Source organism: Lacerta agilis, chromosome 6 (genome assembly GCF_009819535.1).
Source record: "Lacerta agilis isolate rLacAgi1 chromosome 6, rLacAgi1.pri, whole genome shotgun sequence".
Taxonomy (NCBI): Eukaryota; Metazoa; Chordata; class Lepidosauria; order Squamata; family Lacertidae; genus Lacerta; species Lacerta agilis.
In genome coordinates, this window is record NC_046317.1 from 40,079,355 (window position 1) to 40,093,783 (window position 14,429).

The 14,429-nt window shown below is 39.2% G+C and overlaps 1 protein-coding gene across 4 annotated transcripts in view; it reads right to left on the minus strand.

Annotated features, from left to right (window-relative positions):
- ZFYVE9 (zinc finger FYVE-type containing 9) overlaps positions 1-14,429 on the minus strand; it is a 48,449-nt gene that overhangs the window by 20,214 nt on the left and 13,806 nt on the right. For 2 of the 4 annotated variants that reach the window (XM_033152135.1, XM_033152136.1), the window contains 3 exons: positions 12,656-12,760; positions 5,948-8,025; positions 2,388-2,487 (listed from right to left, as the gene is read on the minus strand). In XM_033152135.1, the coding sequence (XP_033008026.1) occupies positions 2,388-2,487; positions 5,948-8,025; positions 12,656-12,725 (2,248 nt within the window). In that variant the 5' untranslated portion in view covers positions 12,726-12,760. The remainder of the gene's footprint in view (positions 1-2,387; positions 2,488-5,947; positions 8,026-12,655; positions 12,761-14,429) is intronic. The other 2 variants (XM_033152137.1, XM_033152138.1) reach the window with 1 other exon arrangement.

The window sequence follows — 14,429 nt, forward strand, 5'->3', positions numbered from 1 at the left end:
ACACAAAACACACAAAAAGGCAATCAGTACACCAGAAAAACCATGCAACCACTGCAATTCTAAGTTTTGTGATATATCAGATTAATAGCTCTTTTCTTTCATCAGAAAAAATATTTATGCAACTAGAAGTCCTGAACCTATTCAGGTATGGTGTAAACATCTGCCTCTGCTCCCTAAGATGAAGTAACAACCTGAAGGAGGCAATGTAGACAGCTCTGCCTTTTCTAAAATATTTCATGCTCACATCCATACTTGGTTTTTTCATCAGCAGTACTGGGACAGGGCTGCTCCTTGGATGCCCTCTGGATGATTGGCAGAGATAGTGGAGCTGTCCACAGATGCCGATAGCCTAGTACCCCATGCTCAGGAAAGCACAGAACTAGATTATAACTTTAATAAAGTCAAAAAGCAAAAATAAAGACGAATATCAAAATATTAGACCAAATCCACGGAATAGTTGGCACCTTTAGCATCAAATGTTGTGTAACTGAGAAATATGATTATTGAAATTATTAATACTGGGGAAAAACTTTAACTACAAAATACTGACTCAGCCTAGAACTTCAAAGGATACTTAAAAGAAGGTGGCATGTTCAAGAGTCTGATCTTATCTCCTCTTGGGCTTCTGTGGTATGAAAAATATATAACCACTGTAAAAGGGATTCCCATCCAACTCTCCTTTACAATCTTTATGAATTAAAACAAAAATTGTCTGGCAATGATTTTTTTAAAAAAAATAGGAATGTGTCTGGAACTGTAAGTAGATGAACACCAAAACACAAACACCACAATTCTCTATTCCACCCCATCCACTTCAACATTCCCACAAGTCAGTCACCAATTGAACAATCGCTACCTCAGCCTCCTGAAGCAAAGAACGATGAAGTACTTGTTGTACTGTACCCAAATACACCAAAGTAACTGAGTACAGTATCTCTGATGATGCATATGCTCTGACAAACAACAGAAAAGCAGCAGCATCACCTACCACTGCAACTTCATAGAACACAGGTGCAGCTTGGTTCCAGGCACAGAAATACATGTACCTACAGGCAATGTGGGCCCTCTTATAAATACTTTTTCTTTCCCATCACTAATGAGTAATGGAAAAGAAAGGCTTCTGAAGGGAAATTACAGCTCCATTAATTTTATTAGACCTTCTTAACAAAAGACATTCAGGTACAAATGAACCTATATCAGGTTCCAACCTTGCACAAGCACAACCCAAAAGTCTTCTTCATTAACCAAATGGAGTCAGCTACGTTTGTTACAAAAGCAAGGGTGTTTCACAACATACATTCAGGGCATCCTTAAGGAGGGCTTAGCTCAGTGGTAAAGCATCTGCCCTGTAAGCAGAAGGTTCCAGGTTCGATCATTGCCATCTCCAAGAAGGACTGGAAATGTCACCTGCCTGAAGGCCTGCAGAGCTGCTGCTACTCAATGCAGATGACACTGTGCGTGATGGACCGCTTGTCTGACTTGAAATAAAGCAGCTTCCTATGCAACTCCCCCCTCTTCTCAGAGAATAATATTTCATGTCCTCAAAAATCAATGTCACTTTAGTCACTACTTTTTAATTCATAGTTGCAATAAACTCACCATTTCCTGTCACATTTCTATCAGCCTATAGGGAGAGATGTTAATATTTAATGCTTTAAATAGCACTGCACTTAAACTGCGGTAGCTCATTGTCAAAACGCAGTACAACTTTTAACAACATAATTCTTAGAATCCTTTTGAGACAGATAAGAAGTGACATTTCTGAGCTTATATACTCAGCTTTTTAGGCCAGACATCTTTTCAAGCACCAAAAATGTAATGTACGAGGCACAAAATGTCTGGAGCTACTGTCAAGATCACTGCCTTACATAAATCACTTGCAAGCTTTTATTCCCTCTCATCTTCCAAGTCATGAAAACAAGATTTACTGTGTTTTGGGGGGCTCAAAAGGAGTTTCCACAACCAGGAACACTGTTTTGGGACAGTAGATTAAATTGCAACAAACCGTACACCTACCTCTACCTCTACTTGTATAGGAGGTGCACGGATTTCTACCTGGAAAAGTGAGTTCAAGTCATCTGACACTATTTAAAGCTCTGATGGGATCCAGATCAATCAAACTCCATGCACAAACATTGAGCCTGCCTAGTTTTCTTTTATAAATCCGAACTGTGGAAACAGGTTAGTTTTGAAATAGCTCATGAGTACAGATAGGCTTTAGATTGGGACAGTTATCACTTTAGAAAATAGTTATCCATATTAAAATAATTTACAGTAGGGAAACAAAATACACTAGGCCACATTACTGATCCCACTCATGTACATGGATGGTTCTGTACAGCACAGTGTTAGTAGAGCTTACATTTGATTCCTACCCTGTTACTTACCATTCATTAGGACCGAATGGCAAATTACACACACTCTGGCTTCCTTTCTGTCCATATATAGCAGTTTGCATTTTAGACTGCAGCAGGCTGCACAGAAGACCTTAAGTAAAATAGGAAAAATATATTCAGTCACTTAGCACTCTTTTATGACTACAAGTTTTCAGATTGAATTCTGCACCCATATATAGCCAACACTCACCAGGAAAAGTGCTAGAATGACCCTCCCCCCCCAAAAAAAAACCCACCAACAACAATAATCCAAAACAACCTTAGTACAATAATCCTGTCTTGTAATGAGTTATGGGATTCATATTGATCAGACGGAATATAACATAATGGGATATAATATAACTAGAGACACCCATTATTCACATTATTTGATTATGCTGAAAACAGGATATGTCTGAGTTAATATTGTGGTCTGCAGGTGATCATCCTTTGCAGAATATAAAAATCTTAGTCTTTATAACCTTGGCCACTTTCCCATTTCATAAAATTAAGCCATTAGAGGTCTGAACACACTTGCCCTCAACTCTGTGTTGAGGTCTCAATGCACCTACACTGAAACAGTTAGCCAGTCAACATTCACAGTCTCATAGCGGCCAAGCTTTAAACTTGTACTTTACCTTCATCAAACAGCAAATATACTCAAGCATAGTCAAAATGCACCAAAAATAATTCTTGGTTTTAATTCAGGAAGTAAGGCTGGTTTTGTCCTATTAGTTATTGCCTTATATTGCATAGAAAGTAGCATTTCAATTTCTAATGAGGTTCTTGTACTCGTTCCTTCCTGTGATCCAACAATATATATTTAATGGAAAATTAAACAGCCGTTCAACTTTGAATGAAATTTTCCACACTCCAAAAACAATACAATATTTTATATTTCTACATTCAGGGAGGGGTTGTTGCTGGAAAATTCAGCTCAACAGTAGACTAGGATGGCAACTTAAACTTATGAAAAAAATCAGTGCCCTAAGCTGGGAAATGAAATATTACTTTTTCACTCAGAATTTATCATTCCAAGCTTCCCAACTACATTAACAAAATCAAATATTTAACTACAATCCCTATACAGAAATGAAAGCTTTAGATTAATTGCTGAAAATTCTTGTAACATGTATGAAATATGTCTCTTCCGTCATTATCTCATGGAGAAAGAAAAATACAAACTGGCCTAATCTCTACAGATGATCTCCCCAAATCAGTTGTTATATCTTTTTTTAATCCACGTTCAGGACAATCTTTGCTAAAGTTGAATTCAGTAAGGTGCAAGCTCTTATGTTACTTATTCAGTGGGGGGCGGGGGAGTATCACACTGGATACAGTAATGCTTATTCAAACAAGGTCAAGGTCAATGAAAAATCTGCTGCCCAGAGGAAATGGACTGTAAATAAAGCAATGCCAAAACACTTCATGTAAAGGAAAACACCAGCATAGTGTTGGGTATTATAGCAATTATTACCCATACCAGTTTGTGCATCAACATGAAATATTAAGAGAGAGAGAGAGAGAGGTTCTTAGACAGCAAGAAACTACAGTGGTGCTATCAGGGCAGTGACATGCAATCCCACTTTCAAAACTGTTTGTACCTGCAAAGATTTTGGGGCAGCCACATTTCTTCATTTTCAAACCAGTGCATATCCTGTAACTGTCTGCTGAAACCCCATTACTTTTTATACCACAAATGTTCTGCTTTTGTTGCACTATACCCCTCCGTACAACAATAATGAGGCAGCACTGGGGCAGCATCACAGAACAAATTTAAGCAAAACAAATCCACCACTTTTGCACTATTATTGTGCCAAGAATATGTTGCGGAATAAACCTGTGATAAAACACCAGCCTGAAGGGGCTCTCAGTGCAAAACAAGTTTCAAATGGGAAGAAAGAGGTATCTATTACAGTTAAATGGTTTAAAAAGGCCTAACGTTTTACTACAAGCAGGAATCCCACTGAAAGAAAAGCCCCTGTGCTTTCTTTGATAAATAAAATGGATAATTGCAAAATAAAACTGTGTGTTATTCCATTTCTACAGCACCATGCACAGCTGTGCTGATTACAGATCTTTTATTCATTTAATTCTACTTTACCTTGTCTTAGCTGAGAACAATATTCAAGTCTGTATTTTTACAAAGCCCCAAGATATTTTGCATCCAATTTAAAATGAAAGCACAGAAATCCTAAAAGCCACACATTTGCTTATTTCTCAGGAATATTTAAAAAACAAAATGATTTTGGTATTTTTTCAGCTGAAAACTGGATAATATGATACAAAACCAGGCTTACGAATGACTTTTTGTTTGGTCACTTATGATAAGTCAGCATTCCTTTCAGGCAACCAGACAGAAAATATTTTTCATCTTCTCTAAATCTGCTAATGAATTAGTTACATGCAGGCAGGTGGAATATAAAGATTTTGAGGGAACATAATGTTTGTGGACTTATTTGTACTTATGTGTGCTAAAACCACTTGTAAAAGGGTCCAACCTATATAAGAAGCACTTGTACAGAGAAGTGCTTTACCCATTACCAACATCATGTTTTTTTAGCTATCACAACATTCCCTTCTCAACCCCAGAGTCTTCTAAGAATTTGGAGTGATGTTATATTGTAATAGTGATACCACAAATGTATGAAATAACAAGCAAACCAGTTAATTTTTGGCTGATCAAACAGTCAGGGCAGAGATGCTTACTGTTTGCAGCAACAGCTTGAAACCATGGCAAGCACCTTTAGAGAATGGCATACAACACTCTACTTAAAAAGGGAAAGGCAAGTCAGGGAAGAGCCACTGCCTGAAGACACCTCTTTCCCCCTCCCCCCGCTTTCACCCTTTCTGAACTGGAGCAGGAAAGGAAAGCAGAAGGGTTGACAATTTGGTCTCCATGGCCAGGCTCACCAGCTGCCAAACCACCTCCCAACCTCTCATCATGGACCACCCCACAGCTTGAAAGCTGGGGTGAAGGTTGGCTGTTTATTACTCTAGCCAGAATGTGATGCCACACTCACCACGGCAAGCAGCCTATAGTGAAAAGTGGTTTACCCAGCGGGGCAGAGCAGCACCCTAGATTCCCATCAGCTGGGCTGCTGCTGCTGCTTACCAGGAAGGAGAAGCCAAGGCACGAGGCATCACAGAAGTTGGTGTGGTGCATCCACACTGGCAAACCCAATCCGGCATTCCCGCCAGTTGAGCCACACCACACTGACCTCTCCGTCACCTTGCTCCACTACCTCCCAGTAAGCTGCAGCAACAACACCTCTGCCAGAAACCTAGTGCTGCAGCTCTGCTTCTGCCTGTACTTAATCACAAAGTGTGCTGGGGGGACGACCCCATAAGATTCAAGAAGTCATTCATTTGGGGTGTATACTTGTTTTCTAGCTTAATGCGAAAGTAACAATCAATAATACCTTTAACACTCATGCTATTTTCAGTAGCCATTAAATTAAATAGATATCTAACCTTAATTTGCTAAAAACTACAAAATGCTTAATAAAAATATCCCCCCAATTCTGTGGCTTCAATCATTTGTGAAAATATTTCATTAAATATAAACGTACCTTTCCACAGGCTCTGCAATGGTGTCGCCTTTTAGTAAATGTAAATCTGGCCTCACATTTCATGCAGTTGGGTGCTTGAGAATCTGGAACCCAGACCGGAGCCACTTCGCCCAAAGTAGTAAATGTCTTTCTTGTAGGAACTCCAAACTGGCCAGCTCCAAGATCATTGTCTGGACTATCTGAGGCTGCGGCAAGGCACAAACTACTAGAAACCCCAGACTTATAATCATCAGAATGCTCCCCGCCAATATCTGTGACTGATGCATTCAGTGATGTTTCATCAGAAAATACATTTGCTGCTATCTTTTCACCTACTTTTACTTTTCCAGATACATCATTTTTGTTTTTACTGTTTCCTCCACAGTTTGGGGGAACCAGATCATTTTGTAAATGGTCCGATAATGGCTTTGGAATTTGTAGTTTAAGATTTGTAGGCTGTTTGGGTCGGGCACCACCAAAAGGAACACTGAGAGGTTGCAGACTGGCTGCTTGTTTTGGTGATGCTTGACTTGTTTCAGATGGTACCTGACTGCAGAGATTATGTAAATGTTTTTTTTTAATTTGGTCACCAGTGCAGTTCAAAATGAGCCCACTTCTCTCTGTGGCCTCATTTCCTCTTTGTTCATAAACATTATTGTAACATTCTGATTTGCTCTCCTCTATCTCCTTTTCCTCAGTCACTGAGTCTTCCTTGGAGGGTAAAGTCTTTGGAATATGAGCAAGAATTGGGTTCTGTATTCCATAGGAATCACAACAATTGAGCAGAGCACTTGATGCCGATGTACTCATGACATCAGTGGGGCTGGAATCTTCAAACTCATCCATATATGCTCCCTTTAAGTAGTGACTTGCTACTGTCATGCCATCACTGCTGTCTCCATTACTACATGCTTCCTCCTGCTTTGCTGTATGCAACAGTGTTTCATCCTCCCCAGGTGTTTGCTCATTACTGATCTGGTTTTCTTCAGTCAGTTCCCCATTTGCCATCTCCTGAGATTGTGATAAACAAACTGTCGTGCTGAGCAATTCAGTTGAGCTGAGTATTTTTTCATATTTGTCAGCTTCATTTTCAGCAGCACCAACATCCATAGAGGCCAAATGTCCGTCAGAACGTTCACTGTGATTACCACTTTCAAACGTATTTGGCTGACAAGTTGCAGAGACCTCACATATCCCTGACTGAAATGGCTGGGCTGCTGGTTCTGCAACAGAAACCTCTGTGGAGAAACCACCATTACGTGAACTAGGTGAACAGTTTCTAGTTTCCAGCTGAGCAACAGCATCAGTATCAAAACCCTCACCTGATGCACAGCTTTGCTGTATTTTAACACTAGGGCCAAGTGGCCTCTGCAATGTAATTACATTCATCCCTGCTGCTGCAGTTTCTGAGAAATGAAGGTCTTTATTTGAATTATCATTCTCCTTTAACAGAGAAGAATATCCACTGGATAAGCAAGCAGAAGCAGCAACACTACAATGGTTGAAAAAATCTTCTTCTGCAGGTAGCCTGTTTGCTTGTACTGCATCTTTTTCAGTATCTGCATCTTTTTCAATGGACCCGTTTACAGTAACATCAATGTGATCAGTTTGTTGGGTTTCATTATCCAGTGTAAAGCTAACAGTATCCATTCTGGGGGAATTGCTGTAATTTCTACAATCTAACAAATCACTTTGCAGTCCTTTTCTGTCACAGTTATGCATGACTGCTACTACAAGAACGTTTTTTTCCTCTGGTTTCTTTTTCCTTCCTTCTTCATCCATCAAATTGTACAGGGCATTTCGATTGCTATTTCTCTTAACTAGCTGATGATCATCTGTTGCTGCCTGATCATCAATCCACATGTTTGGGCTTTCTTGTCTTATATTAAGATTCTTTCCATTAGAACAGCAATCTCCTCCTCCTGCTGATGCAGTGGCTAACTGAGACAGGGAGAATGACTTCAACTTTTGCGGACACTCACTAGGAATTGTGGATTCATTCACGTTGGCCAGAGCTGGGTTAAAAGACAGCCGATGAGAAGGAGGATCTAGGATCTTATTCCACTTTGCATCCAACAAAGTAGGTGAAATAGCTTCATCTGAAAAGATAAGTGACCTAAATCAATATGCAATAAATTCAGCACGCGTAACTTGTGCTTTGCACAAGAAGTTCAAATGTTTGTATATCAAAGAAAAAATACATAATACCATATTAGCCTGAATATAAGCCTCACTTTTTTCCAAATTGTGACTGTGAAAAGTTAAAGTGCAGCTTAAATTTGTGACCTTACAAAAATTGGCTTTTACAATATTGCTGCTTACGATATACCGTAAACAGACATACGGTAAAACGGAACAGGAGTGAGTGCCTGTGGAATTTTAAGGGAGCGGCATATATTCAGGTATTTTCTTTTTTCCTTCCCCCCCCCCCACAAATTTTAAAGGTGCGGTTTATATTCGGGTGCGGCTTATATTTGGGCCAATATGGTACTAGTAGAGGCAGCAACGCACACCTAAGCATTGTTTATCAGCAGTTGGAAGGATTGTTTTAATTAGGTCTTACACTATAAACATTCACCCATTTCATTATCATGGTATGTTCCAAAGAATTCCAAGAACTGTAGACCACAGAATTACAGAGTTGGAAGGAACCACAAGAGCCATCTAGTCCAACCCCCTGCAGTGCAGCAATCCTTCACCCCTGTGCGAGTACTACATTACAAGTGTATTGCATAAAATAATTATCACCTTATTTTACAAGAAGCAATTATAAACTAGCTTAAACCCAGGGTCAGACTAGATCCCAGTTTGCATGAAAATTACTGTATTTCCATCTTTTGGAATGTGTGCGGTTCTACAATCACATAGGTCTCAGTCTAAATCAGAACCACAGTGTAGGTTGTGGTTTAACACTTTACCTCTTGAAGTTTCCCAATGAAAACCACCCATAAGTTGCTATTTGCCCTGGAAGAACACACAAATGGGTGTCATATGTTTTTCATTCCAGAGTGAATAGCAGCTTATGGTAGAAATTTTGTTAGGAAAAAAAGCACAGAGACAAAGTATTAAAATATTCTTTACCCTGTGCTGGAGACCCAATGCAGATTAGGTATTCCCACAACTGCTATTTTGTAAATCAAATTCAAAAAGATGAAAATGCAGTCACACATTTCTCTAGATTATTAGTTTGGCTCCCAAGTTAGATTTCTGGTTTTGATTAGTCTCCAAGGCCTGGAACAGAAATATTTCTTTATAATACACATCTTATGGGAATACATAATCTTAACATCTTGATTGATATATTTAGCTGAAAACCAGAGGAAGTACAAAACAACAGCATTAATTAATACAAACATGTAAAACCCAAACAAGAACTGACATCATATAAGTTATTCAAAGAAGCTGGGGACAATATAGCACAGCAAACTGAACTGAATGTCAATTTTGGAGACTCAAAAGCGCATTGAAATTCCTGTTTAATCTTAAAGCTAATTGTGTGACCTTGGGCAAGACATCATCTTGCAGCTTTAGCTAACTTCACAGAACTATTGTAAGCATAAATGAGATTAAAATAATTGCAAATAGCTTCTTATACTGAAAAATATTGTGGAAGCATAAGTATTTCTAGTTACTGTTCCCTTTGTAGATGGCAATTCTTAAGTGTTTTACATAACTATATACTTAGGAACACTGCGGAAACACTGGAATAAACTGCTTTATACATTCTCCAGTTGCCAAAATCAAAACAAAGATCATGTAAAATTAAATAAATGCATGTTTGTTCCACATATAGGGGGGGGGGGGGGAATCATATACTGTACTGAAGATCTCTATAAAGCTAATAGGGCCCAAGCACAGAAAGTCCATTAGTTAGTATACTGCTGCCAACTGTATATACTGTTCTGGGTAAAACTAGACAAAATGAGAAATGCATGGTCCCATTTCACATGTCTTTTTGGGGGGGTTGGGGGGGATAGCAAACATTAAAAAGCTCATCAGGACTAGAGCTGCAATACTTAAATACTGGAGTTTGTCCCTTTCCCCTGCACCATGGTTCTTTTTATACACACGCTACAGATGCTACTATTTACCAGAAAGGAAAGTTGCCACTGTCACCAATGGCAGTTTCTCTCTCAGGGCAAATAGCAGTGGAGGGTTCACACACCCTCACACACACCCCTATTTATTTTTTAAAAGCAGCCCACATTAAAGGAGAACATGCATTTCTAATATCATCTAGCTCGGCTGCCAGTTTGCAATCTAAACCATGGCCAAAATATAAATACTTCATCAAAGTGCACCTACTGCCTTTTACACATGCACACAAACATAAACCAATCAAAACTATTTTGGCATTCTTATGGTAACAAATTTGCAGTGCTATACCAGTTTAAGGTGGTGAGTGTTTTAAGAACTCTTCAGCTGCAGTAGTGATTGGGGAGGAAGCAGAGACCCTTTCTGTCACTACAGCATTCAGGCGAACTGCCCTGAGATCTGTGGATGAAGGGCAGTATGCAAATTTAATAAATAAAAATAAATAAATAGTAAGTGGAGAGCTGCAACTTCTCTACCCACTGAAGAACGGCTGGATAAAAAAGACAGATGCACCCAATTCAGCCACATGTGGCTGACAAGGATATCTTCTTGGGTACACAGAGCTCAATGCCAGCAACAGCAAAAGCAAAAACCCTCTCAAAATTCAGTCCTCACACTTCCCAAAAGGTGCTACTTTCTGCCTCTCTATCTGTCCTTCCTCCAGCATCCGCCCTTCAGGCTGCTGTGGTGCCTTTTCAAACAGCCATCCAGGAATCATACCTGCTTTTTGCAAATACATCATTTAGCACCATAAAAAGGGAAACCACTCAGGAAAGCAATTAGTCTATGAGTTATACCCACTGACTAAAACCATTTTTGTTTCTCAGAAGAACACTACAGTGTGGATAAGCCCTAAGAAAGCAATTTCTATCAGCCCAACTAGCGAATAAATGTTGGCCAAAAAAGGTAACCAAATCACATTAACTCTCAAATAGCACTTTGATTGCTTCTGTAGTTGGAGTCATTAAACACCAAAGGTTGTGTTTTTCCTTATAAAAGCTATTTATTTATTAATGGCATGTGATGCCACCATTAGCTGTGACGGCTTTAAAAATGAGAATGGACCTTCCATCAATTAGTCTAACAATGCCTATTAGTTATGATGACTATATGAAGCCTCCATGTCTGGAAGCAGTATACCACATTACTAGATGTTGATGAGAAAAAGTGGGAGTGGAAATAGCCTACTTATAATCTCCCCAAAGGCACTTCTTTGGTTTATGTGAGAAACAGGATGCTGAACTTGACAGACCTTTCATCTAATCTAGCCAAGCTCTTTTTGGGTTTGCCTGTTTCCATTGTTACACTTTTCATGCCAGAGAATGCCCTACTTGCACAAATTATACAACGATAAATCCTATCCATGTTATAGCAGGCATTCACAACAGCAGAACAGTGAAGTAGCATAATATAGGGGGGAAAGTGACTTAGCTACATACAAATCACGTAACAGGGAATACAGCAGTCACAGACAAACAAACCACTTGGGAATTTAATTTTACAAAACATGTTTGATGTTTTAGTATTGTGTGAATGTCATTTTCTCTTTCCCCCCCTCCTCAACGTACACATTTAGTAATGTAGTTAGTAAGTTAATAAGCTCTTGCATTCCTAAAACACTTTTTGTACAAGAAACCACACAACCTAGGGAGGAATACACCTACCAAACCTCATTAGAAAGCTTCCACAACAGGGCTTTCCCCTCCCACACATGCTACATCTATAATTTGCTCAAGGGGTTGGGAGAAACCCCAAAACAGGACACAAGAGCAAAGGATCATTCCATCTGGGAAGCTTGCACAGATGGAACATTTGTAACAGTGTGAAGTTGAATTCCCCTAGTTATCTGTGATTACTCAGGGAGTTTATTATTATTATTTTGTAATGTAAATGAAATGCCAACAGAGACAAACTACAAGCTGTAACCAATATTTGTTCTTTGTTTACCACTCATGGTTCATCTGGAGGAGACAGACCATGAGCCTGGGTACAAATGCAAGACTTAGTCCTGGGTAGCACAGTAGCAGCAGGACCAGGGAAAAAGGGCAGTGGTCACAATCCCCTGGACCCACACATTTGCTCATTTGTGCTAAGCCACAGTTTACGTTAGCATTATGTGCAAATTTTAGCCATCAGTTAGCAGAGTCAAGGTATAGGAAACAGGCCATTAATCAGTGTTGTAAAAGCTAGTTAAGACTTGTGCTAACTAGGAGCACAATAAGTGTAAAATGGGGAATTGATCTGGGAGTACAGTATGTGCATTCTGGGTGGCAAAAGAGCGCATGGAAGCTGATTACTTCTTATGTACAGACAGCTACCAGTAATCTTATCTGTACTAGCTCTAGCTGCAAGCAATTCTCACCTGTGAATTATATATCTATGCAACTGTGCCAATGTTTGACACCCAATTAATACAGGGATATCATTCATGTAATCACTGAAAATTTAAAGACAATTATTTTAACTGTTTCTACCTAGAAAAAAATGTAATTTCTCAGTATCATTTTCAGACTTTTATTCCCAGCAAATGCATAACAGATGTTAGTTACAATGGAACAGGAAATACAAAGAAATACAACCAGTCACAGATCCAGATATTAGTTTGCATCTCCAGCCCTAACAAAAGTTACTCACCTTCATTTTGTTCAAATTCATCTAAAACCTTATCAAGGTTAAAAGCCTCTGCCTGGAAATAGTTCTCCATTTGTCAGGAAATGCCACCCAGCTCCTTGTCTGAACCTGTCAAGCAGACAGCCAGTTATGAACTTCTAGCAATATTCCAATGTCCCAGCACAAGATTTAGAGATTATTACCAAGCTTAAAATTTAAGGTAGTTTGACTTTATTTCCTATAAGATCAAAAGCATTTCCCAGTATTACAAAACTGTGGTGATGAAACTGTACTGATCCTCTAATTCCCAATGCCTCATCAATATCAGCCAAATATACAAATAAATTTATTTATACAAATAAATTAGACGCCTTCTAGACTAAGAAGGGACTTAAGGATTTATTTTGGTTTTATCAGTTATTTGCTGCAAATATTATTATTATTATTATTATTATTATTATTATTATTATTACTACTACTATTTTAAAAACCCTAATAAAATCATATTGTTCCTTTTCTTTCTAAGGACGGGAAGGGGAAGGGGAATCCTAACTCACAGATCTAATGGATGGAAGGGGTTAGGGTTGCATGGAGGAATCCTTCTGATGGCAGTGAAGATCTTTCCATTGGGGAGGGGGGACGTTATGTGGGAAAGCTCCATAGGCAGTTCTATTTTCACTAGCAATAGCCAATGTTAGGCCCTGAAACAAGGCACTCCAAGGGCAGAGTAGGAATGGCCAAGGCAGGATCAGGTCCGCATCCATGCCACTCTGGAACTGGTATACAGTATCTAATTTCACTCTCCATTAGAAACAATGGGGTGGTTCTTTAAAAAAAGAAAAGGCTCCCTGGGAGCCAAAAAGAAGACAAGTTTGTCCTTACACCTCCAACCTTGCCAGTTTTAGCCAACATGGGATTAAAAATAGAATACAATCTGTCACTTCACACCCCAACCTACAACTCACTTGGAATCACTCTTAGCTAACTTTTGGAAATAAAAGTATTTTGTAAGCAACTTAGAGAGCTCTTGTTTGAGTTAAGTAGTACAGTGGTACCTCGGTTTAAGAACAGTCCGGTTTAAGAATGATTTGGTTTACAAACTCTGCAAAACCGGAAATAGTGTCCCGGTTTGAGAACTTTATCTCAGTCTAACAACGGAATCCAAACGGTGGAAGGGCAACAGCGGCGAGAGGCGTCATTAGGGAAAGCGCGCCTCGGTTTAAGAACGGTTTCGGTTTAAGAATGGACTTCCGGAACAGATTAAGTTTGTAAACCGAGGTACCACTGTATATAAATTTGGTTAAATGACAGCAGGATGACTGGCATGATGATAGAAAATGTACTAATCTATTCTTTTACATATCCACTAAAACAATGATCCTATGTAAAATGTGAAACATTGCAGGACTGCCTAAATGAACACATTCAATGAGCTTCACAATGTCAATTATAATTAAATTTGAAACAAAATTAATATATATCAACTACTGAAACTAATTTACTGCCTATCACTACCAGCCTCCATTAGTATCTACTCCTTCTACCAAAGCAGAGCTCCCCCTTCTACCCACCAGACCAGGTGTGTGTGCACTAGTGGGAGAGGGGGAAGGGCACTGAGCTGGCTCAGGATCTGCTGGATCTTGAGCCAGCCTCAGCACCATAACATAATGGTATCAGTGCTAATCTAGACCCCACCTTCTGCATCACCTAGTGTTGTTTTAATTTTTGTAAGCTGCCTTGAGCCCTGGTTCTGGGAAAAAGGTGGGGAATAAATAAATAAAAGAATAAAAACTACATT